This window comes from Narcine bancroftii, chromosome 1 (assembly GCF_036971445.1).
Source record: "Narcine bancroftii isolate sNarBan1 chromosome 1, sNarBan1.hap1, whole genome shotgun sequence".
Taxonomy (NCBI): Eukaryota; Metazoa; Chordata; class Chondrichthyes; order Torpediniformes; family Narcinidae; genus Narcine; species Narcine bancroftii.
Genome location: NC_091469.1, coordinates 2382477 through 2409560, shown reverse-complemented (window position 1 = coordinate 2409560; position 27084 = coordinate 2382477). Strand labels below are relative to the sequence as shown.

The following is a 27084-nucleotide window of genomic DNA, read 5'->3' as shown; positions in this document are numbered from 1 at the left end:
TTAGCCCTATGCCTACTCTGCCTTTCAGAAAGAACATGACTGATATTTAACAATCTATTGATCTATGTCTTGATTACTGTCCTCCACTTGGATAGTGAATTACAAATATTCACCATACCTAAATGAAGAAATGGCTTTATCTCTCTCTTGAATATCCAACCTCTTATTTTCTATCTCATTTATTTAGCCCTGACAAGGCTTTGCTCTTACAAAAAGGCTTCCATCCCAGGCACCAATTTGATTAACATTTACTGCAAATCTATAAAATCCTTGAAAAATTGCTCTTTTGAGGCTGCAGTATAAAATAGCTGTAGCTGCAGTTAAGTAGAAATTAGCTACTTTCGTTGAAAATTAATTATTCCGTACACTCATCAAAAAGATATGTATATCTTTGTGTGAATTATTAGATGATGGTTAGTGTGATTCTAAAGATAAAAATACTGTATCAAAGTCATATTAGTGTCAATCCTATTGTGAACAGTATGCTTCATAATGACATTTCTGAGTCTTAATTTATTTTTATAGGCTAAACAGCGGGCTGAGGTGCTACAGTTGACCCAAAAGTTCTTTGAACAGCATCAGCAGGGGAAGCTTGCTAACCTGACCCAGAAGGTAGAACCAGCCACTTCTAATGCAGACCATGGAGAAGAAAACTCGACCCTAAATGTATCAAACATACAAGACCCAGCCAGCGAGGCTGTAACACAGGAAAGAGCTCTTTGAACTGGACCAGTTGAGCACCATGGCAGTAGAGCAGAAGATGGGGAAGCATAAGGATCCCCTACATTTTAGAAAAAAAAAGACTATATCTAAATGTATATAAAAATCAGAAAGGACCCGGGATTTCTGGAATGCTAAGACTTCATTTTATAAAAAAAGCTGTTTCATTTGCTGCTTAGTCTTGAAAAGCAGAGAGAAAAACTGATACCAGTGCAAGGTAATATGAACTTGAGGTTTTTGTATTTCTCATTCGAGAATAATTATAAATTTAGTATCCACAGTTGAATACAGGATATGTACCCAACTTGGCCAAGAGGGTATCAATTTGTAACAGGATGGCTGCAAAGAAGAATTGCACTGAGTGGTGTTGACGTGCTAGTTTCTTTTCTTGTACAGTATATTGCCCCTGACACCACAGCATTTCAGCTAACTTCTTGTCATTGGTTCTTTTGTGAATGGTTGACAAAGGTCAGAAATTGGGAATATATGAATTATTTCTGTGTCATCCACGCAGAAAGACAGTACACTGTCACTTGATATTACATTCATATTTATTTTGGTCATGTTCTATTGAAAAATCAGGTTGACCTTGACGTAGTGCTTTTCAACTTGTGATTTTCAGACTGACTGAAAGGTGCAATTTCTGCAGAAATCATTTGGAATACATCAAATTTTCTGTTAGTTCAAGACTACAGCACAATATTAAATAATTTTATGTTACACTCACAGCAGAATTTTACTTGGAGGAACAATAGTTGAATTCAATCTTGTTTGTTGGTTGATGCCTTATTTCATTTCATGGTGTTTGTTTATGCAATAAGTGTCACAGTTAAGGATACATGATTGAAATCCTATTCAACACACAAAAAAAATGAATAGTACATTTTTTCCTTCAAGATTAAAGTAGCGGTCTGTTTATTTCTTGCAACTGGAGCTAGCTGGCAACTTTGAAAAGATAAGTAATTTTGTTTCTAGAGTTTCACTTCTTGCAGCATATTTGTCCATTATAATTAGGAGTGGGGTATGAGCTTGTGCTGTATTTAGAGTATGGCTAATTGAATCATTTGAATTCGATATTGGTACACACATCTATCTCACTGCCAGAAATATAAATAGTTCTTATCCAATGCTATAGTTCCTGTAAGTGCTAAAAGTTGAGGAGACAAATTGTTGATTCTGCAAGTAAAAATTCTTTACCTTTTTTGTCCAATAAAGGGAATAGGTACTCATTTGTTAAAAATAGTACCATACTTTTAAGTCATGAACTGTATTGTGCATGTGGATCAATATAACAAATGAATGTGCATATATATTCATGCACATTGCAATAACTAAGCGACTTTGGCATCAGCGTTGATGGACTATGTAGATAGTCCTGTGAGCTGAACTAACCTTGCCTTTGGTAATTAGATTACGGCACTCCAATGTACATGGTTAGTACATCATAAATTTTGGTCTCTAATGAACTGAATTCCCTTGACAATGTGTGCATTTTGAAACTAAGGATTACAGTTTTAGAGTGGTCATTCTAGTAAATAATCTCTGGTGACATTTGCTCTCCTTTGTCTTGATCAAATGTGTCAGGAAGGATTGAATTCATATTTGCAACATCAATAATGTTGGTTCAAATTGGTATGTTTGGCACCATCGCAGGGTTTGAGTTAGCATTGTAGCTATGTGATAATACTGAACATGATGCATGTGGCACATTCCAACTGATCTTTGTTTGCTAGGGTCACTACATTAACATTCTTATTGCCAATGAACTTGTCTGGACAACTACTATGAGTACATATGTTTATGTAATTAATTCAAACTAGTATCTTTGAAAGATTAATTGTCAAGCAAAAGATCCCCAAGTTATTGTGCCCCTCACAATGGAAGATGGGTGTTATTGAGCCCCAATGTATCTTTTCCACACTTACATAGTAGATCACTAAACTGAATTGAGCTTTTCAATCCAGGTTGGCTTGAGCATAACTGTGGGTGTAACAAAGAATGCCATATACATTAATATTTCTCATGTTTTAGTATAATTTTTTATGTATGATTATGATTTTCAAATTTTGGAGGGAAAACAACAAGAATTAATTAGGAATCTCACTAAAAATCATCCTGTGAGGGATTTCAGTTTCATTTTAAAGTAGAGGGCGAGTTTAAAATAATCCATCTTGATATTTTTATTGTGTAACCTTGGCAACGTATAACACTGTGTGAATTGATAAGGAATCCAACTCTGTAGATTAATGTTTTACAAAGTTCTGGCAGTCAAGATCATATAAGTTTCTGCAGATGATGGATTTAGAATTTTCTATTTGTATGTAATTTATTGGAGAATTGGGGGGAATCAGGTAAGAGACAATAATCATGTGATTGGGAAAATCTGAAAGGAGATTGTGGTATAGTTTTAAAGACTTAATTCTTACCACAGACAATTTTGTTCTTGAGTTAGAGAGGAGTGGAAAAGAATCTCTTGAGTTGTCTCATTTTTGTAAAACTCAAATTTAGTGTCAAGTGCATGTCTATTAATGCAATTATTAGTTTTAAATCAAAATTATTTTGACCAATTTCCCAATGTTTATTTTCCTTGATAACCACATGCTTAAGTGTGGTGGAGTAATCAGTACCTATGACAAAGTTACAAGAGGTACCTGGTTTTTTTCAATAGCTCTTCCATTTATCTTGTTAGAAAAGTAACTCCCTATTTGATAATCTTGCATAATCCGTTTTTTAAAAATGTCAATATTTGAAAGAGAATTTGTTAATGGGTGGAAGGGCAGTCGGTTGGCAATTATTAAAGAGCCTAAGCTATTCACACAACCTCTTGGAACATAATGTTCTATAAATTGCTGGTCAGGGATTTGTACAGCATTATGATTCTTTGTAAGGTACCTGCACTTTAAGAAATTCAAGTACACAACCTAAGAAGTAGAATTGTCCTCTTGTGTACTTTCAGAGAGTACACAAAGTTCAAGTTTTGATGAGACAAAGAGGATATACTAATGGATGGTTTGTTGGTAAGGTATTCTGAAATGCTAAAGAACTCTGGTAAAGCTCATTTATTCATCTATTCAGATGTGCTTATAATCTGAGTGCACTATTTGTTTTTTTTTCCTTCCCACTAAGAACTGAAGCAGCATGTGGACCAAGGTGAGTTTCAAAGGAGTTTGGTGGTGGGCAGATCTGAAACCTAAACCCTATTGCCTGACTGGTTTTCTATTGTCCGTCACTGGTATTTTAATCCATTTCCCCCAAAAAATTGTGGTGTTCCACGGTTTTAAGGATTATGCATGGGCTTATTTTCTTGAACGCTGTAGGGATGTGCAACATTGCTGAAGACCTGGCCCCTGAGCTTCTGCAGCTGTAATCTAAATGGCCACCTGGTGGATGATTCTCTTTCCTATCAGTCTCATTGACTCATGTTTCTGTCTGACAATATTATAGGCAAGAAGCTTAAAGTCTGCTTCTCAGTTTTATTTTTGCAGGAATATTTGCCACAATTCAACATGGCAGACAGATTCAACAATGAAGAATGGGTTCCTTTATATATAAAATATGATTCCCTCTTTAACGTGCAACAATTTTGCTATAAAAATAGATAAACCTGTAATGCATTTCTCCAAACGCTCATGTAATCAGTGAAGCAGTCACACTGGTGAGTTCTTCCTCTGAATCAGTGGTCCTGAACACTACATTATTTAATATGTACTGATGTGTTGAAACATACTAACATTGGGTATGTTTCTCTGTGATCAATTATTTATATATTGTCTTGACAACTCTGTGTAATGGTGGGGCCAAAAGACCCGTGCACGTTTTCAGAAATTTGTTGGTTTTTAAATAATCCATTTTCAAATGTTTGCTTGAGTTACTTGTTCTCAAGCATCTGACTTAAATATTGTACAGCATTAGGAGGTGATTTACATGTTTTTAATGTAGTTTTGAGTGTATAATGTACAGTGGCTCATTTAACAAGAGGCAGTGATTCTGTAGTTTTGAAATTCAAGAAAAATCTATCCAGGAATATTTTCAGAGTCCATTTGTTAAGATTTATGAAAGAAATTCCTTCAAGTTGCCTGAATTTTATTGTTGAATTCTCCTTTGCGATGCACATGTGCAGATTGATTTTATTGATGCAGGTTCACTTTCAGCTTCGTCATTGTTTGCCCCTGTTATGGAACTGATTGTTTTATTTTTCAGTTCATGAAGTTTATATTTTTGGTCAAAATTTGTGTCAGCTTGGGAGGGAGAAATGTACTAAAGTTGATGCCTTTTATGTTTGTAACTAATAAAATTAATAACAAAATGTTGTGGGAAGGGGATCAGACATTTTTTTTACACCATGTATTTTCAAGTGTATTTTTTGAGTAAATTTATCTTAGTAAACCACACAATCAATATCTTTTTTATATTTTTTTAATCAATGTTAGACTTCTATTCCAAGAAGTTAGAAAGTCTGAAAGAGTTACTTTCAACACATTTATCATTATATTTTTTTGTTTATAACCAGAAACGTGCATACTTGTCTTTTGGCCTTATCTATTGTGTTTTTGTGTAGATTTGATATTTGAAAGGGCAGATAGTGGATATGTTGTGTACACTGAGGAGTTATTTATTAATGAGGCTGAACTGGTTGGGTGGGTGCTAGCCTCTGGTTTACAGTTCAGTACCTATTGTTTGTCCTTTCAAATATGTGATTTGTAATAGCTCTTTCCATATGAAAGGATCTGGTTTATTTAAATAAAGCAGCTGATGCTTTTTTCACTTGACCAAATAAAGTGTTAACTTTTTTTCCTTTTGGTGTGTTTAATTAAAATGATAATGACTATCAGGTAGTCTTTAAAAGCAGAATGTTCATTTAGTCTACTGGGTCTACACCACTCATTAAGCAATCACTAATGCTAATTCAACATGTTTCCTTTAGCTCCCTCTAGATTCTACTAACATACGCATTCTGGGTAATTTAGTGGCCAACTGATCCACCAACTGAGATCTTGGTAAAAATTGGAACATCCAGGGGAAACTCAAATGTCAGAGAGTACATACAAACTGGACACAGGCAGTGCCCAAGGTCAGCTTTGAACCCTGTACTGATTGAAAGCGGTGAGCAACTTCAGAACTTTGGGTAGCTGTTGAAAATCTTCATGGGGATGGCTGGAGTAGCATATTTCTCAAAATCTGCAACAATATCTCTACCATTTGCATGCAAGACAAGTTGTAATGGACAAATAATGGCATGAAGACTTTTCCACTGTCTTTAATAATGAACCCAACATCCCAGGCTACTCCAATGGTTTAGTGAGAAGAGATCAGAGTTGCTTTGGGAGATTTACTTAAGTTCACTTTGGGAAGGAATTTGAGAATTTAGCACATTTGATAGTTCAACAACTTAAGTTTAATCTAGGTAAATCTAAACCCAATTTTTAAATTTATTTCAATGATTAAAAGCTTTAAAGATGCATGTAGTTTGGACAAGAGAAACTTGTCCGTGAACTACTCTTTGCAGACGATGCCGCTTTAGTTGCCCATTCAGAGCCAGCTCTTCAGCGCTTGACGTCCTGCTTTGCGGAAACTGCCAAAATGTTTGGCCTGGAAGTCAGCCTGAAGAAAACTGAGGTCCTCCATCAGCCAGCTCCCCACCATGACTACCAGCCCCCCCACATCTCCATCGGGCACACAAAACTCAAAACGGTCAACCAGTTTACCTATCTCGGCTGCACCATTTCATCAGATGCAAGGATCAACAATGAGATAGACAACAGACTCGCCAAGGCAAATAGCGCCTTTGGAAGACTACACAAAAGAGTCTGGAAAAACAACCAACTGAAAAACCTCACAAAGATAAGCGTATACAGAGCCGTTGTCATACCCACACTCCTGTTCGGCTCCGAATCATGGGTCCTCTACCGGCACCACCTACGGCTCCTAGAACGCTTCCACCAGCGTTGTCTCCGCTCCATCCTCAACATCCATTGGAGCGCTTACATCCCTAACGTCGAAGTACTCGAGATGGCAGAGGTCGACAGCATCGAGTCCACGCTGCTGAAGATCCAGCTGCGCTGGATGGGTCACGTCTCCAGAATGGAGGACCATCGCCTTCCCAAGATCGTGTTATATGGCGAGCTCTCCACTGGCCACCGTGACAGAGGTGCACCAAAGAAAAGGTACAAGGACTGCCTAAAGAAATCTCTTGGTGCCTGCCACATTGACCACCGCCAGTGGGCTGATAACGCCTCAAACCGTGCATCTTGGCGCCTCACAGTTTGGCGGGCAGCAACCTCCTTTGAAGAAGACCGCAGAGCCCACCTCACTGACAAAAGGCAAAGGAGGAAAAACCCAACACCCAACCCCAACCAACCAATTTTCCCCTGCAACCGCTGCAATCGTGTCTGCCTGTCCCGCATCGGACTTGTCAGCCACAAACGAGCCTGCAGCTGACGTGGACTTTTTACCCCCTCCATAAATCTTCGTCCGCGAAGCCAAGCCAAAGAGTTTGGAATAATAAAATGCAAGTTCCTTTCATTCCATTTTGTCTTGCATTCTTTTCATCTTGCCTTACAATATCCCATTGAGTTGATACCAAAGTTTCATGAATATCAAAATCGTTCTGAAGCTCAATGGTGTGTCATATTTATGACTGATATGTATGTGTATTTGTATATTTTAATGATGCCTTCATACCTTGGGCAGTATCCACTTTTTAAAAACTAGGCTTTCTTAGCTGTCTGGTATTTCTTGCCATTTTGAGTTTCATATTTTCTTGGAGGTTTTTGTTTGCATAAACGTGCTTTTATTTTCTTCACTCCCTTTCCACTGAGCCATGACACAAGTGCAATAGTTCCTCAGAATACGAACAACCTGAATTATGAAAATCAATTCTCTGCAAATTCTCACAAATATTTCAATGTAATTTTCAAGCTAGTAATAATGTTTCATGGTATTCGTTAATGACTGAATATATTCCATTAATTATGTAGCGTGAGGGTGATTATTCAATGAAATAACTATTGCAAATGTCTGAAGATGCATTTTAAAAATACGAATAGCTATAGAATTTGGATGTTTTCAGCTTTCAGACTATTGTCAGGAATAGAACTCTTAAATAATCTGGCGATTCCCTATACTACATTTCCTGATTACCACAGCTTATAAACAAATAAAGAATACACTCACTTATTTCTTTTAACACACCATGAAGTAGACTTTCTTTATTAATCACTAGACACAGTATTGCATTCTTCAACTTCCCCCAAACACCACCCAGCCAAAATTCTCTGACCATCTCATTGGCTCACCGCCACTCTGGGGATCCTGATGCTCTCGCTTCTGCATTTGAGATCATTCACCCTGATACTTAAAACACCTGTACATGCACACTATACTCCCGCACCTCGCTTATGCCATCAGCGGTGACCTGATCAAGGTAAGTGTGTGACCACAACACCCTCTTGGTGTCTTTTTACAGTTTTATATAATTTGCATTGGGGCAAAATGGCCTGTTACTGTGCTGTATGTCTAAATTTTTTTAATAAATTAGGAGTGGCTAGAAAATATGGATTATGTACTACTACATTCAGGAGATACAAGACAAGTATTGTGAACAATTGGAATTTGCTACAAAATCTTCACTCACATTATCTTCATAGTTCTAAATAAAAATCTTCCAAGTTCATTGTATATTTCTCCCAGGTAAAAAATATGGATCTGCTGGATTGTGAAAACCAATTTGGTTTGATCATGCTGTTTTATTTACTTCCTGAATGCCTTACCTAATTTTTTAAATACCCTGGCCAATAAGCATTCCTTAATCAATACAATTTCTGGTGCTTCTCAGATACAAATTGGCAGCTGCAACCCCTAACCTTAAACTTTAGGAGAACTTCATTGGCTGTGAACCTTAAAATAGAAAATGCTTGAACTAGCACATTAAGTAACAATCTGAGAGAGCTATACCATGTTATATGATGAAATTTTATTGACGGAAACATTTTTCTGTCAGTGAACAGTACAGATTTGGTTTTTATTCCAGATTTCCAGCAGCTCTAGTATTTTGCTTTATAGACATTCGAAGTTGAAGAGTATTGTAACACAACAATAGGAGGAATAGGAAATCCACTTCTACCAGACCTCAAACATCACTTTCTGGCTCAGAAGTAAAACACAGAAGTCTGCAGGCCCATGACACTTTCATCAAGGTATGGAAAAATTTCAGCAGGTATCTGAAGAAACGGGTAGGGGCAGGAGCACAATCTCAAAGGCTGGAGGTAAAAGGTGAATAAGAAGGGAGGACACTACAGCAAGCAAGGGAAGGAGGGATGGTTCTGAATAGAGAGGGAAGGGTGGAAAGCTAAGGGAGGAGAATAGGTTAGCAGAAACTGATGTCAATGCCATCTGGTTGGAGAGAGCCCAGTCAGTAAATCTTAGTGTTCCTCCAATTTATGGGTGGTTTTGGTGGGATAGTACATGACGCCATAGACAGAAATGTGTATGGGAGTGGGATATAGAACAGAAGTGGTTTGCCACTGGGAGACCCCATCACTGATGCAGACAGAGCGAAGGTCCTCAGCAAAGCTATAGCCCAGTTTCTGATGAGGAGAAGGCCACTAAGGGAGGGCTGGATGCAGTAGATCACTCTCATGGATATACGTGAATTGTTGCTTCACTTGAAAAAGCCTGTTTGAGGCCCTGAATTGTGGTGAGGGAGGAGGTTTGGCACAAGTGCATTAACATAGACTTTTCTGGTTTTTGCTAACCTCTCCATTCTCCTTCCCTTCCCTTTCCCCTTGTCTTCTTTCCCTCAGCTCTCCACCCCTTCCTTCTCTGTTCACAGAGCCATCCCGTCTCCTCCCCCTAATTTTGTTTGGACTCCTGTCAATATTTTTCCTACCTTGAAGGGATCCAGCCCAAAATGTTGGTTATGTATCTTTATTATATAAAGTACACTGTTTGACCTGCTGACTTTCTCCAGCATTGTACTATTACATCACTTTCTGGCTCTATCCCCACTCATTGATACCCAGAAATCCCTTACTCTCCAATGTTTAACAGTCACTGAGCTCTCTGGGCTGCAGAATTCCAAACATTTTTCACTCTTAAGAAATTTCTTCATTCAAACACTAAAATAGACTGCCTCTTTATTTTTTAACTCCTCAGCCAGGGGTCAGTTCTCCCTGCAACTACCCAAATTCTTCTTTTTTTTTCTTCTTTGGCTTGGCTTCGCGGATGAAGATTTATGGAGGGGGTAAAAAGTCCACGTCAGCTGCAGGCTCGTTTGTGGCTGACAAGTCCGATGCGGGACAGGCAGACACGATTGCAGCGGTTGCAGGGGAAAATTGGTTGGTTGGGGTTGGGTGTTGGGTTTTTCCTCCTTTGCCTTTTGTCAGTGAGGTGGGCTCTGCGGTCTTCTTCAAAGGAGGTTGCTGCCCGCCAAACTGTGAGGCGCCAAGATGCACGGTTTGAGGCGTTATCAGCCCACTGGCGGTGGTCAATGTGGCAGGCACCAAGAGATTTCTTTAGGCAGTCCTTGTACCTTTTCTTTGGTGCACCTCTGTCACGGTGGCCAGTGGAGAGCTCGCCATATAACACGATCTTGGGAAGGCGATGGTCCTCCATTCTGGAGACGTGACCCATCCAGCGCAGCTGAATCTTCAGCAGCGTGGACTCGATGCTGTCGACCTCTGCCATCTCGAGTACTTCGACGTTAGGGATGTAAGCGCTCCAATGGATGTTGAGGATGGAGCGGAGACAACGCTGGTGGAAGCGTTCTAGGAGCCGTAGGTGGTGCCGGTAGAGGACCCATGATTCGGAGCCGAACAGGAGTGTGGGTATGACAACGGCTCTGTATACGCTTATCTTTGTGAGGTTTTTCAGTTGGTTGTTTTTCCAGACTCTTTTGTGTAGTCTTCCAAAGGCGCTATTTGCCTTGGCGAGTCTGTTGTCTATCTCATTGTCGATCCTTGCATCTGATGAAATGGTGCAGCCGAGATAGGTAAACTGGTTGACCGTTTTGAGTTTTGTGTGCCCGATGGAGATGTGGGGGGGCTGGTAGTCATGGTGGGGAGCTGGCTGATGGAGGACCTCAGTTTTCTTCAGGCTGACTTCCAGGCCAAACATTTTGGCAGTTTCCGCAAAGCAGGACGTCAAGCGCTGAAGAGCTGGCTCTGAATGGGCAACTAAAGCGGCATCGTCTGCAAAGAGTAGTTCACGGACAAGTTTTTCTTGTGTCTTGGTGTGAGCTTGCAGGCGCCTCAGATTGAAGAGACTGCCATCCGTGCGGTACCGGATGTAAACAGCGTCTTCATTGTTGGGGTCTTTCATGGCTTGGTTCAGCATCATGCTGAAGAAGATTGAAAAGAGGGTTGGTGCGAGAACACAGCCTTGCTTCACGCCATTGTTAATGGAGAAGGGTTCAGAGAGCTCATTGCTGTATCTGACCCGACCTTGTTGGTTTTCGTGCAGTTGGATAATCATGTTGAGGAACTTTGGGGGACATCCGATGCGCTCTAGTATTTGCCAAAGCCCTTTCCTGCTCACGGTGTCGAAGGCTTTGGTGAGGTCAACAAAGGTGATGTAGAGTCCTTTGTTTTGTTCTCTGCACTTTTCTTGGAGCTGTCTGAGGGCAAAGACCATGTCAGTAGTTCCTCTGTTTGCGCGAAAGCCGCACTGTGATTCTGGGAGAATATTCTCGGCGACACTAGGAATTATTCTATTTAGTAGAATCCTAGCGAAGATTTTGCCTGCAATGGAGAGCAACGTGATTCCCGTGTAGTTTGAGCAGTCTGATTTCTCGCCTTTGTTTTTGTACAGGGTGATGATGGTGGCATCACGAAGATCCTGAGGCAGTTTACCTTGGTCCCAACAAAGCTTGAAAAACTCATGCAGTTTGGCATGCAGAGTTTTGCCGCCAGCCTTCCAGACTTCTGGGGGGATTCCATCCATACCTGCTGCTTTGCCACTTTTCAGTTGTTCGATTGCCTTATATGTCTCATCCAGGGTGGGAACCTCATCCAGCTCTAGCCTTAGGGGCTGTTGAGGGAGCTGGAGCAGGGCGGAATCTTGGACTGAGCGGTTGGCACTGAAAATTATAGAACAGAGAACAGCACCAGAACAGGCCCATTGGCTGACTTTGTGCCAACTATTATGTCATCTGCCTGCAGATGACCCATATCCCTCTATTCCCTGCACATTTAAGGGCCTGTCTAAACATCACTCTTGCATGTTCCTACCTCCGAACCAGGCAGCATAATCCAGATATCTAACACTTTAAAAAATGATAAACAGCCCAGTTAAATGCCCCCTCCCCCCACTTTAATACGATTTCCACTCTGAGGAAAACATGATATGCCTCTCTCAATTTTACAAACTTATATCAGGACTGCTTTCAGTCTCTAAAAACACATCAAAATGCTGGAGGAACTCAGCTGGTCTTTCAGCATCCACTGGAGACAGATATATTGCTGATGTTTTCAGGCCTAAACCATTCTTCAAATAATAAGCAAAAATTACAAAATCTCAGAATAGAGACAGTGCTGGCTGGGGAAGGAGTCCAGACCAACAAAAGATGTTAATTGGATACGATGAAGGGAGAAGTGAGAATTGATTTTGTCTGTGTGGTGCTCAGTTAGGAGATGAGTGTTGTTCCTTCAAATGGCAGGTGGTCTCAGTTTGCAGTGCATGAGACCATAGACAGACATGTCAGCATTGGAATGGGATGGGGAATTGAAATGGGTGGAGTTGTGTTGGGAAGAATATCAGGTTTGGTGGGTTTACAGACAGATGAGTCTGGACACAAGTGTAATAACCACATGTAACTTTAATTAACACATGGGAGACAAACGGGGGGTGGGGAGAGAGAAAGTTAAGTGGTACTCAGTTACTATTTCACTTAAGCAATGATATGGACATTCACCTCTGACCTAAGTTGGATTCCGACAATAGTGAAACTAAACTTGACATGCTCACACACTTGCGTAAACACACTACAAACAGGGACTCTTACACACACCTGGATCCCCGTACCAATGGAGATGTGGCCCTCTGCAAGCACTGATCTTTTGTGAGGAGTCGTGTAATGCAGGGGGAAGGCGCGAATCCAAGAACTCCAGAAATAACATGAGAATAGTCGGAAAAGTGGCAGAAAAAGTGAATGAACATAATATAAGATATAGGAGCAGGAGTTGGCCATCTGACCCATTGAGCCTGCTCCGCCATTCAATAGCTGATCTGATCATTGACTCAACTCCACCTACCTGCCTTTTTCCCATATCCCTTAATTCCTTTTTTATGTAAAAATCTAACTGAACTTTAAATATGTTTAATGAAGGAGCCTCAACCACTTCCATCGGTAGAGAATTCCAGAGATTCACTCCACTCTGGGAAAAAGATTTTCCTCATTTCCGTCTTAAATCTACTCCCTTGAATCTTGAGGTTGTGACTGGAAGAAGATTAAACCTTATCAAAATGGGGTATAAAATCCCCAAGCCATCCGAGGGATGGCTGGTGGGGTACATTTCATTTTCAGCGGTGGGTTCGGGTCTGCGCCTTCCACTGATATCAGTGGCGTTTGCCGGGACTCGCTCTCAATAACGACATTGGCTTGCAAGAAATCGAAGTTATACAGAACAAGATAAGACGATGCTGCGTCCATTTCACGTTCAACCCTGATTCAGAAACCAGTCCTGAACTCGGCGAGTTCACTGTGTTTGGGAAAGAGGATATTTAACCGTCACACAACTTACTCTGAACCACCCCTTCTATTCACCGAATGACCCAGTGGAAATTTCAATTGCTGTGTTTGTATTTATTGAGGTTCTTCCCATTGAAATAACTGCCCCCCTGCGTGTGAGAAGGTGAGGTTTATTTGCCATTTGAAACGAACACGGTCCAATATCCATGACATTTATCCAGAATCAGAATTCATTGTCGTGAACGTCACGGAATTCGTTGTTTTGCGACCGCATCGCAGGGCAGATATTGCTATAAATTACATTTCAAGAATAAATAAGTTGTGGAGAGGAGTCACGTGATGGAGTAGTGGCCGGACGGTGAACTCCAGCCCTCTCCAGAAAAGTCGGGAAAAACAAGAGAAAACACAAAGGCACAGAAATAAAAGTTACAGAAAAGTGAGTATAAAGGTGGAAAGAAGATGGCGACAAAAAAAGAAAAGTCGAAAGCAACGGTAAGAAGAGAGGAAGAGAAGACAAAGGAGGAAAAAGGTGAAGGCCTTACCTGTCCGAAGAGGCCCGCTGCGGAGAGAGAAACCCGCTCCCTCAGGTCGGTAAATAATGGACTACAAAAATGGCTCGCAGAGCCGAGTAAAAGTGCGCAACCGCGCATGCGCGAAGTATCGCGCATGCGCGATGCGAATGAAAAAAAACACACTGACGGGAGGGGGGACCAGCTGGGGAGTCGATCTCCACAGCCGGCAACGACAGCTGCAGAACACCTGCAGCAAGAAGAGACCACAGAAGACAATAGAAACAAGAAAGAAGAGGAGGAAAGGGCAACAAAGAAACAACAGACGGTCAACCCAGAGGAAGAAGAAGAGGAAGAGTATGGTGAAATAGAAGAAGAAAAGAAAGGCAAGGTAAAGGATATACTTGCTCTTATTAAAGGATACATGGAGTCATTTAAAGAATGGCAAACACAGGAATTTAAGGATTTAAGAAAAAGAATAAACAACACAGAAGAGAAAATAAATAAAATGGAGATGACCTTAACAGAAATGGGAAATAAAATGGACAAGATGGAAGAGCGGGCAGTAGCAGCAGAAATGGAGGTAGAAGACTTAAAAAAGAAATTGGAGAAATCTAATAAAAAAACTAAAGAGACACAAGAACTACTAGCTCAAAAAATAGATACAATGGAAAACCATAACAGAAGAAATAACATAAAGATAGTGGGCCTTAAGGAAGATGAAGAAGGCAAGAATATGAGGGAGTTTATAAAAGAGTGGATCCCTAAGACCCTAGGATGTCCAGAACTACAGCAAGAATTGGAAATAGAAAGGGCACATAGAGTATTGGCCTCTAAACCACAACCACAACAAAAACCAAGATCTATTGTAGTAAAATTCCTAAGATATACTACAAGGGAAAAGGTACTGGAGAAGACAATGGAAAAAGTAAGAGAGGGCAACAAACCACTGGAGTATAAAGGGCAAAAAATCTTCATTTATCCAGATATAAGTTTTGAACTCCTAAAGAAGAGAAAAGAGTTCAATACAGCAAAGGCGATTTTATGGAAGAAAGGGTATAAATTTATAGTAAAGCATCCAGCGGTATTGAAAATATTTATTCCAGGACAACAAAACAGACTATTCTCGGATCCAGAAGAAGCACGAAAATTTGCAGAACAATTACAAAAATAGACTGAGGGAGGAAGACGGGTAATGAGAGTTAAAATGATCACGATTGATATGAATGTGGGTAAAGACAAAAATAGACTGAGGGATGAAGATGGGTAATGAGAGTAAAAATGATCACGATTGATATGTATGCGGGTAAAGAGGTATAAGAGTGAATAGAGATAATGTGCATACGTGAAAGTATCTAATTAGAGGAAAACATAGATAGTATAGACAAGAATTAATAAGGGAAGGTAATGGAATAGAGAGAATAAGGAGGGAATTAAAAGAGTGACCTTTGTGACATATGAAAAGTGAAATCTTTTCTGGGGGAGGCGGGGTGGGGGGAAATAGCGGTCACTGCAAAATCAGTTGACGCTTGCGAGTGGATTCGCAAATCCAAATGGAGAGGGGAGATGTGGTTGTCCGACAAGGGATAAAGGGCAACTCAGGAGGTGAAGGGGAGATTGGGGATAAATAAGATAGAAATAGGAGAATAAGGAAAATGTTGGATGTTGTAGGAATGTTGTCTTATAAAGAGTTGAAAATAAGAAAACAGAAATGGAAAAGGAGGAAAGGTAATGATGGAAAAACGGAAAGAGAAGATAAACAAAATATAAAAGGGCTACGCTGAACTATATGTCTTTAAATATTAATGGAATACATAACCAAATTAAAAGGAATAAACTACCAAATTTAAATGAATAAATGTATTCCATTAGAAAAAAATAACATATTGGTTAAGAAATAATATTGAAATATTCGAACAAGTATAGGAGCCTTACATTAAATACAATAGCGAAAACCTACCGGGGACAAACATTACCTAAGTTGATGGAAGGAGAAGGAAAGAAAAGAATGGACTCAGTAGAATTTCTGGTGTAATTTTGTTGAATGACAACATTGTCTGACTGGCTTAATGCAACCTAGATTGTATACCTAAAATGGATGAGAGGGGGGGTGGGGAGAAAAAGTCACTGTATATGTGTGAAAAAGAAATTGTGTATATCATGGCTAATGTGATTTATGGTGTGAAAAAAAAAAAAATTTAAAAAAAAAAAAATGGGGTATAAAGAAAAAAAGGCAATCCAGAAAGAAATAGCGACCCCAGGACACCACAAAAACCAGGAGAGGTGGCCTCATAGCAAAGAAAATGGTGGGGCCTGCATGAGGCACCCGTGAGAAGGAACAATTTAATTGAACGAGATGCCAAGTCTGAAGACAACGGGACCCACTTGTCAGCAGGCCCATGAAAAAGTACTGGTATCATTGTGGGAGAGCAAATGCCAACACGTCGAGGTGAGACCTGCAGGTGGTGACAGGAACAGACCGAAAGAGGCGGCGACAGGGAGAACATTGTGGAGGAGGCCCTGGAGCAGCCCTGCGATAAGTGTAAGTGGTGGCGGCAGCAATACCGGTCACGGTAGAGGTGGAGTTAGCGGCAGTGGCAGCATTGAACCCCACGGGTGGCAGTCAGAGCAGACTGAAGGTGGTAGTGCAGGAGAGGTCATGGAGGAGGTAGGTGACCCCCCACCCTGCACTGAGAAGGTGTGGGTGGAGGAACAGGCAGCACTGTGAGAATGGCCTTGCCTGCAACTTGGGTGCAGCAGAGGCAATGAGGTGGTAGCAGGGAGAGCAGCGAAGATGGCAGTGGCAGCAGCAGTAGAGCGTGGGAAATGATACAGATGGAGAAGGGGAGACCAGTCGATCAGGAGGCCTGTTGTCATGGGCAGGAGAGAGGAAGAGAACATGGAGTAGAGAGGGAGACGGCTTGGAGTCCTCCATGAAAAGCATCATGGAGGCCTCTGAATAAAGGTTGAAGAAGGTATTAAAAGAATTGACATTAGAGATAGGGGAACGCAGGAGGGTCATGGGGTAAGTGTCTGGAAGGGTGAATATGGTGGAGGAGAAGATTGATAGGATGGAGGATAGTGTAGACAATTTAGAGAATGATAGAGACATGGGGGTAAAAGTTAGGCAAAAGATTTGGGGCAAGCTAGATATAGGAAAAAATAAATTTTTATAGGTAAAATAGTATAAAAATTGTAGGGCTTAAGGAGGGGAAGGAAGGAAAAGACCACATTGTGTTTTTTAAAGGGTGGGTCCCTGAGATATTGGGGATGGAAAGGAGGGAGAGGAACTTCAGGCAGATGAGGCTCCCCTTCCCTAAGCCAGGGCCAAGAAAAAGGCCCCGTTCGGTCCTTTTAAAACTTCAGAGATATCAAGATAGAGAATGGATTCTTTGCACGGTGGCAGGGGGTGCAAAGCAAAGAGATAGCCTGTTAGAAGTAGAGGGGGGAAAAAAGTTCATTTTTTCCTAGATATAAGTGTCAGACCAGTAAAGAGACAAAAGGAATTTGATGCGGCAAAAATAAATTAAAAATAAAAGTGTTGGTTTTGCATTGCTACATCTGCCAACTTTAAAGGTGTTTCTGCCTTGAGAGCAGTGGGGGGGGGGGGGGGGGTGGGAGGGGGTGGAGAAGTTCTTCCCAAAAGCTAAAGAGGCAGTGAGGTTTGCCAATAACATAGCCACAGCCCAGGAGGATTCCCAAAGATAAAGTGATGAAGGGTCAATGACAAGAAAAGACCTGCTTGTACATAATGTATATATTGTAGCAGGCGCACAGCGCAGTATTGCGAACCGCCACCGTCACTTCACAGACTTACTTGACCAATCGTGGGCTAGCTGTGCTGGGCGCCTAAGATCAGATGAAATCCCTGCAGCTGTTCACTAATGAGGTCATTAACAGGCAGGGAATAAAAGGTCTGTGTATGTCTGCAATAAACCAGTCTTGAGTTGACTACCTTTGTGTGTTTATTTAGTAGCATCTACAAATTGGTGACCCCGAAGTTAAGATTCAACAAATTTGAATCTTTATGGAAAAGGAGGACATTTCAACAGCACCAACAACTGCCGGCGCCTTGGGAGTGAATGCAATTGATCTTCATTTGCCTCCTTTCTGGACACATCAGCCTCGAATTTGGTTTCACCAAGCTGAAGCCCAGTTTCGTCTTCGGGGTATAAAGACAGAAGACACAAAATTTTGGCATGTCGTGAGTACATTGGATGCAGCCACTGCATCGCAAGTAAGCAAATTTATTGCTCATCCTCTAGCAGAAGACCAGTACACCAGGTTCCGTCAGTTTCTTCTTGACACATTGGAACTTACTAGGTATGAGTGTGGCTTGCGTCTTTTGAACATAGAAGGCCTAGGTGCCAAGAATCCATCAGACCTGATGAATGAGATGCTGGCTTTGTCAGATGGTCATTCCCATTGTCTGCTTTTCGAAACCTTATTTCTGTCAAAACTTCCAGCTCCCGTTGCCATACCCATTGGTAACATGGATTTCCGCCGTCCCCATGACGTGGCTCGAGAGGTTGACAGGCTCTATCATATCCTACACAAGAGTCTGCCCGAATGCATCCAGTTTTTGCAGCAGAAGCATCTCCCGCATCCGACCAGCCTCCTGTATCTCAGTCCAATCCAAGAAAGAGGAACGTGCTGATCTACATTGAGAGTGGTGTTTTTACTATTGCCGCTGGGAAAAAAAATGACCATAAGTGCGTCCAGCCATATACCTACTACAAAAAGAAGTCGGGAAACGAGAGAGCCGGCTGCCAGTAGTGGCCTTGGCAGCTGTCGTACATACAGGCCTATTGTATCTTCAGGACAATGCGGGTAAGCACAAATTCCTCATTGACACAGATGCTGAACTTAGTTTGCTCCCACTGACCTATTTTGAAAGGACACATAAAAAAAGCCACTTGACCATGTGAGCGACGAATGGAACTGCCATTCCAAGTTTCAGCACTAGACGAGTTGCAATCTGAATAGGTGGAACCATGTTCCATTGGAATTGTGTCCACGCTTCTGTCGCTCAACCCATTTTGGGTGTGGATTTTTTATGTTCCCACTACTTATTGGTAGACATAAAATGCAGAAAATTCGTTCACGCCACCACCTTTCAGCTATATCCACTGCCGTGCATCAAGGGGAGAGTTTTACAACTTGGTGTACATACATTACACAAGGATGCATATACTGCTCTACTCAATGAATTTCCCCATATTCTCACCCCTAACTTCAATGCCTCAAAGAACAGCCCATGGTGTGTCTCATTGCATAGACACATCAGACCCACCGGTCCATGCCAGGGCTCGTTGTCAGGCGCCTGATAAATTGTGGCAAGCAAAGGCAGAATTTAAACCAATGGAAGAATTGGGTATCATCCGACGCTCAAACAGCCCTTGGGCCTCACCTTTGCATATGGTACCCAAGAAGACAGGCGGATGGAGACCCTGCGGTGACTACCGTAGGCTTATTGATGTCACTACTCGGGACAGATACCCAATTCCACACATACAGGATTTCACCGCCCATCTGCATCATTGCCGCATATTTTCAAAGATTGATTTGGTTAAGGGATATCATCAGATACTGATTTGTGAGAATGATATTCCCAGGACAGCAATTATTACACTGTTTGGTCTTTTTGAATTCCTCAGAATACCATGGCTTAAAGAATGCCGCATAAATTTTTCAGCAGCTTATGGACGCTCTTGGCAGAGATTTAGACTTTGCGTATAGTTACTTGGATGACACCCTTGTAGCAAGTCAAAATGAGCAAGATCACCGCCTGCATTTGCGCTGCCTTTTCCAATAGCTCCAAGACTTTGGTCTGACAATTAACCTTGACAAGTGTCAATTTGACAAGTCAACCATAGAATTCTTAGGGCATAAAACTACAGCAAACGGCATATCTCCGTTATCAGGCAAGGTAGATGACATCCATACATTCTCCAGACCTGTCACTGTCAAAGGGCTACAGAGGTTTTTGGGAATGATAAATTTTTAATCACAGATTTATTCCCAGGATTGCTGACATCCTGCGACCCCTGTTTGACATAATCTCTGCTTCAAACAAAAACATTACCTGGACCGCAGAGGCCACATTTATGTCAGCCAAAGAGGCATTAGCCAAAGCAGCAATGCTTGCGCATCCAAATCCTGAAGCTGCTTTGATGCTTTATCTGGCTATAAGGCACTTTTGTTATATCTTGGAAGGTCGACATTCCACTATATTCACAGACCATAAACCACTCATTTTTGCCTTGAGCAAAGTCACAGATGTCAGCTAGACATCAGCGACATTTGTCCAACATTTTGGAGTTTACTACGGACATATGTCATATTTCAGGAAAGGACAATCTGGTCGCAGATGTGCTCTCTAGATCAAGTGTGTGCCATATTCAAGATGGAGTCAACATTGCTGAACTGGCTGCGGCACAATCCACGGATCCGGATATACAGGCATACAGTACAGCTATTACTGGACTCGACATTCAACAGGTGGTACCACAAGGTAGTGCAGAACTCCTTTGTGATGTATTGTTGGGCTATCCTCAACCATTATTATCTTGGAGATGGCATTGTTTTGATGACATTCACAATCTATCACACCCATCCATCAGGACTTCCTATTTCTGTTCCACATCTAAACCACATCTCTGATATTTCTGATTTTGATTTATGTAATTTCTGGGGTGTGAAGTATAATTGGTGTAGAAAATTATATTGTACTAATCTGTATTTTGCATTTACAATTGACATCATGCTATCCAAACACCAATCAGACCAGCATCTTTCCATTAGAACAACTCCTAAATCCAACTCCCATCTCTCTCTCTCAATCTCTGTAAACCTGGTTTTCCACTTTCATTTTGGAGAGCAATGTACATCTTAGATATAAATTTAGGTGTATTCCCTAGCCAAATTGTTCGTTCCATCTCTCTAATTTCAGATGGGGCCAAGTTTGGTCCCCTTCTTTCTCTTAAGAAAGAAGAGAAAGCAAAAGAATATCCTATTAGCTACTCCATACTATTACTTAATTGTTCAAAACACAATTGAGATCCTTTCATATAACAATCATCAACATATCTTATTCCTTTGTCATACAGGTACACAATCCTTTATCCGGACATCTAAAATCCAGAAAGCTCCAAAAACCAGCATTTTTTTTCTGGTGTTGGTACAGTGGAGAGAGAGAGAGAGAGAGAGAGAGCAGCACGACTAGGTTGGGTGGGGGGGGGGCAGAGAGATGGCAGCATTACTCGGGTGGGGGGAGAGACAGCATTGTAACTCGGGTTGTTGGAGGAGAGAGAAGGCAATGTGATTCGGGCAGGCGAGGGGGAGAGAGACAGCAGCGTGACTCGGGCAGGCAGGGGAGAGAGAGACAGCAGCGTGACGCGGGCAGGGGGAGAGAGAAGGCAGCGTAACTCCGGCAGATGGAGAGAGAGAGACGGCAGGACGGGTGGGGGAAAGAGATGACGGGTGGGCGAGGGGGAGAGAGATGCCAATGCATCTGGAATGGGGTGCATATGGCAGCACAATTCGGGTGGACTTAAATCTGGGGCAGCTGTCTTTTGTTCTGAAATCCTTAAAAATCTGAAATTCAGAACACACTGTCCCCCAAGGGTTCTGGATAAAGGATTGTGTACCTGATACCATGAATTCAATATTTTGTTACCCTGATTCATAGGCAGTTGTATATTTTTACAAAAAGGTGGCCTCAGTGATATACCTGTTTTTTTCTGATATTCATTAATTTTTTGCCATATTCTAATCATATGTATTAATCTAGTATTATCCATTTTTTGTTATTGAATTAACATTCCACTTATAAATAAAGTCCTTCACTGTCTCCGCTTTTATTGAATTCAGTCCCATTTGAATCCATGAAGAGAATTGTTTTCTTCAAAGAAAGTTGATAGAAATCTTGCTTGCGCTGATAAACAATACTTAAAATCCATAAACCTAAAGCCTCCCAATTTATAGTCCCATGTTAACTTTTCCAGTGCAATTCTTGGTAGGAATTGTCTTATACAATTATGTAATAATTTAAATAAAAATTTAGTTAATGCAACAGACAACAATTGAAAAAGATATACAACAATTGTAGTCTTGGCATTTCTTTCATTTTTATACAATTTACTCTTCCCACTAATGTAATCAACAGATCTTTCCATTTCTGTAGATCTTTTTTCTATTTTTTCTAGTAGAGGGGTATAAATAAGCTTGTATAAATTATTATGTCATTATTCCTAAGTATTTAATTCCATACTTCTTCCATTTAAATCCACTGCCTTTTTGGTATCTTTCATAACCAAAATTCTGCAATGGCATTATTTTACTTTTTTCCATATGTATTTTATATCCTGATATACTTCCATATTTTTCTAATATTGTTTGTAATCTTATCAAGGATTCAGCTGGGACAGACATATAATAGCACATCATCAGCAAATTAACTAATTTTATGTTCTTCTTGACAACTACGAAGTCCTTAATATCTGGATCCCTTCTTATAATCTCTGCTAGAGGTTCAATAGCTAGGATGAATAATCCTGGTGATAGGGTACACCCCTGTCTATTCGATCCACTCAAGGGAGAAATAGATGACATTTGCTTATTAGTTATAATTTTAGCTTGTGGCTAATTATAGTGTTTTTATCCAATTTATAAATTTTCTGCCTATAGTAAAATTTCCCAACGTTTTAAATAAGAGTCCATTCTAATCAATGGAATGTCTTCTCTGCATCTAGAGAAATAATTATGCTTGGATTCAACTTTGATTTTGCATATGAATTATATTGAATAACCTACCCAGACTATTTGAAGAGTGCCTTCCTTTAACAAATCCCATCTGATCTGAATGTACAGGTACACAATCCTTTATCCGGATCCCTTGTGTGTTCTGAATTTCAGAAAGCCTCCCCCAAGCGCCGGTCCCTCAGCCACCTTCCCCAAGCGCCGGTTCCTCGGCCGCCTCCCCCAAGCACCGGCCATCTCTCTCTCCACTTACCAGATTTTGGAGCTTTCTGGATTTTAAATGTCCGGATAAAGGATAGTGTACCTGTATTAGATTTGGTACTCACCCAGCCTGTTGAGTTGTTCCTTTGCTGTAATTTTATAGTCTGCATTCAGAAGTGATATTGGTCTGTATGATGAGGTTTTTAATGGGTCTCTACCTTTCTTCGGTAGCATTGTAATTATAGTAATTGAAACGTTTCTGGGAGGGTTTGGGTCTCCACTGCCCAGTCTAACAAATCCATCAAAAAAGGGCATCATCAAATCTTTATATTGTCTATAGAACTCAGAATGGAACCCATCTTTCCCCAGGGACTTATTGGTTTGTAAAGTACCCAGAGCTTTCTCTATTTCTTTCCTTGTAAAAGGAGCATCTACATCATCTCTTTTTTCTATCTTCTACTTTAGGAAGTTTAACATTTGTTAAAAATTCTTCCATTTCGTTTCCATCTCCAACTAATTCTGATTTATATAGTTTCATATATTATTGTCTAAATATACTATTTATTTCTTTTTGATTATATGTTATAGCATCAGCTTCTGTTTCTATTGTATTTATCATTCTGAATGACTCCTCTGCTTTAACCTGCCAACATAACACTTTATGTCCCCGTTCTTCTGGTTCATAATCTTTTTGTTTAGTTTTTAATATCATTTTTTGTGTTCTATATGTTTGAGTGTATTATATTGTAATTTTTTGTTCTCTAATATTCTATATTTTTCTTGAGCTCCTGATATTTTCCAATTTTGTTATATCCTTCCCTAGACCGTCTAAATCTCTCACATATTCTCTTACGAGCCCAGAGGACCCAAAAACTCAGCAGCAATAGAAATTCACCAAGACAAATAGTTACTTAAACAAAAGTTGTTTTTGATTATCTTTAAACCTGAAAACAGGATCAAACTCTAACTTATTACTATTAACTTACTTAACATAACTTAACCCCTTCTAATTCTAAGCGCCCGTGTGTGTAAGTTTAGAAAAGTTATTTGATTCACAGTCCAATCTCACTTCTCACTCCTCCAAGGTCACTGGTTGCAGGCAATTTTTATACTGTGCACAGAATTTAACAATTATGAAGTTCTCCAGGCTTTGGTGCTTGAAGGTAAATGGTTACCACTCAGGAAGGTTGTTGTCGGTTTTCAGAGAGAGATTTGTTGTTTGCTGGACACAAACTGATTCTTTCTCATCAGCCACATCAGTGTCTTGTCGAAGAAACTTGCCCCATCAGGGTTTTCCAGATGATAACCTCTTTCTTTCAAGTCACCACAAAGTTCCTTTTTGTTTCCCTTATTTCAAGTGAAACATTAGGCAGCCAGTTTTCTCCTCTTGTATGGAGCACAATGGCTTTCACCAGGCAGAACTAAGCACTCACAACCTGTCTTTAAAATGTTTTTTTTCCATAAGCTTACCAGCTTGTCCTGTTTCAGTCCCAGCTGTTGCTACTGAACTGAACTCTCTCTCTCTCTCTCTCTCTTCCACCCCCCCACCCCCCCAGAGAAAAGCCTGTTTGACTCCCTCTGTTTGCAAAACCGCATGACCCCCTTGGAACAGCAAGCTGCACTCAGATAACCTGAGGCTCCAGACCTAATCATCCAAGTTCTGTCATCTATTGCTTTTCAAAATGACAATCCATTAGTGAAGTCCCTTGGCGCTCAGAGCTGGGCCTGTCTAGCTTGAGCAGAGCTCCAGTATTTTAAATGAGACCTGTTTTGAAGTGTTTGTACATGACCTACACTAAATCCCTACCTCAATTTATCCTTTAAAGCATATCTATATACGATATAAAACACAACATAATCTGTCACAATTTTAGTGTAAGAAATAACTTGTCCCTCAAATAAGCTTTTTTTATTTCTCTCAAGTCACTATTCTCTCCCTTAGACCAGAGTCTCCACCCTGCTACCACTTTTCCCAGATTTTTTCTCTTTACTGAGCTCACCATAAATATTTTTATGCATTTTACTTTTAAACAATAAATATAAGACGGGTTAACAAAAATAAAAAATACAACTTTTGCTACTTACTTCCATTATAAATATTTTCACTATCTACTCCCTTGGGAAACTTTACAAACTTTGCACAAAGTCTTCCACCACGTTCTTAGTCTTGAAAAATCGCCAGTTCCCTTCCGCTACTTCGACCCTCAAAGTCGCAGGATATATCATTGAGTATTTCAAGTTTTTAGCACGTAGTTGGCTTTTCACACCTTCAAGTTCTTTTCTTTGTTTAATCAAGGTCAGGCTAAAGTTTTGAAAAAATAATACCTTTGCATCATCAACCTCAGGCAGGCCATTATTCTGCTTAGTGTAATCATATGCTACTATTATAAACTCCAGGCTAAAATCATCACAAATAGGCAGATGTCTCTAGTGTTCCGCTGAGTAGATCTAGTGGGCAGGGCTGCCCACTGTCCCTAGCTCTGTTTATTACTATCTATTGAGCTGCTGGCAAAAACCATTTGGCAGGATCCAGACATAAAAGGGTTCAAGGTGGGCCAGGTGGAGCACAAAATCAACCTATTTGCTGATGATGTGTTAGTGTATTTGACAGACCCTGGAAGGTCATTGGCCAGGCTGAGGACCACACTGGAGAATTATGGGAAGGTCTTGGGGTAAAAGGTAAATCTGGACAAAAGTGAGATCATATCTTTGACAAAAGGGAATTATAGACTTTACCAACAGGAAAGCCAATTTAAGTGGCTGCAGGAAGGCATTAAATACCTGGGAATAAAAGTGGTTTAAGACTTGCACAATGTATATAAATTAAATTATCTCCCTTTGCTCTGGAAGATTGAGGACCTGGCAAGATGGAAAACTCTGCCCACAATGTCAGTGGGCAGAGTTAACTGTGTAAGAATGAAGGTGATGCCAAGTCAACAATCTTTCAAACGCTGCCCATTTCATTGCCCCATTGCTTCTTTAAGATGCTCAATGGATGTGTCAGAAACTTTGGGTGGAATGGTAAAGTGTCTAGAATCTCCATGGGAATATAAATTGGGGATTTAAATCTGCCAGATTTAAAAAAATACTACTGGGCATCTCAGGCGAGGTTTATCACCTTATATTTTGAGGGAGGGGGTCCCCCTTTTTGGGCACAAATTGGGCTATGTGTGATGGGAAAAGAAGGCAGGAGAGTTTATATACAAATGGGACATTAAATTAATTTTTAAAAATCAGATAACCCCACAATAATACACGTGTATCAGACGTGATAAAGAATAAATCAATGTATTGGATTGAAGCTGAGGTTATCTCCTAAAACACCCTTGACTAAGAATAATTTAATACCCTTGACTCTGGGTGTTAAGATCCTGGACACCTGGTGCCAGAAAGAGGTCAGGTGTATTGAGGATTGTTACCATCAAGCACAGCTCATGTCATTCAAGCAGTTGAGGATCAAATATGAGTTATCAAACAGAACATTCTTTTGGTTTCTGCAATTAAGACCTTTCCTAAGGGACAAGTTAGACCAACAATGACCCTGTCTGGCTGTAGCGACATGGAGATTCTAATTTGAAAGGGGAAATGTGTGTAAATTTATCTCATAAATTTACTTCATATTCCAAAGTGAGGGCCCGAAGCCGGGATTACACCTGTTGACAGAAAGATGGGAGTCGGACTTGGGCACAATTGATGAACAATGGTGGGAAGATTTGTGTCTGAATAGCATGTTGGGAATTGTCAATGCCAGATACATGCTGGCTGGTGCAATATAATTCCTTGTATCAGTTGTACCTCACACTGCAAAAATTACACAAGTCAAGGCCAGAAATTTTGGAAATGTGCTTTAGGTGTGGTGTGGAGGTTGGAACCTTTGTCCACTCCACTGTATTCAAGGGTTAGGTCCTTCTGGGAAGACCTGGGGGACATTCTGAAAAAGATTACAAAAGTGGATTTTTCCACAGGATACCTTCTGTGCAACATTGGGGAAGTACAGTTTAGACTATCCAAACTCCAAATTCAGTTTGTGAAGGTTGCCTTGTCAGTAGCCAGGAAGTGTATAGTGGTCACGTGGAAGTCCACCTCCTAGCTAAATATCACACGATGAAATACAGTTGCATTCCCCTGGAGTAAATCACTTACAATTTAAGGAAGAGATATGACACATTTGTTGAAGTGTGGCAACTGTATCTGAAGCACATAGGTCCA

The 27084-nt window shown here is 40.6% G+C and overlaps 1 protein-coding gene across 8 annotated transcripts in view; it reads left to right on the top strand.

Annotated features, from left to right (window-relative positions):
- prrc2b (proline-rich coiled-coil 2B) overlaps window positions 1-5510 on the top strand; it is a 95585-nt gene extending 90075 nt beyond the window's left edge. For 5 of the 8 annotated variants that reach the window (XM_069918478.1, XM_069918468.1, XM_069918427.1 and 2 more), the window contains one exon: window positions 526-5510. In XM_069918478.1, coding sequence (XP_069774579.1) covers window positions 526-723 — 198 coding nt within the window. In that variant the 3' untranslated portion in view covers window positions 724-5510. The remainder of the gene's footprint in view (window positions 1-525) is intronic. The other 3 variants (XR_011351671.1, XR_011351667.1, XR_011351669.1) reach the window with 3 other exon arrangements.
- The last annotated feature ends 21574 nt before the right edge of the window (window positions 5511-27084 follow it).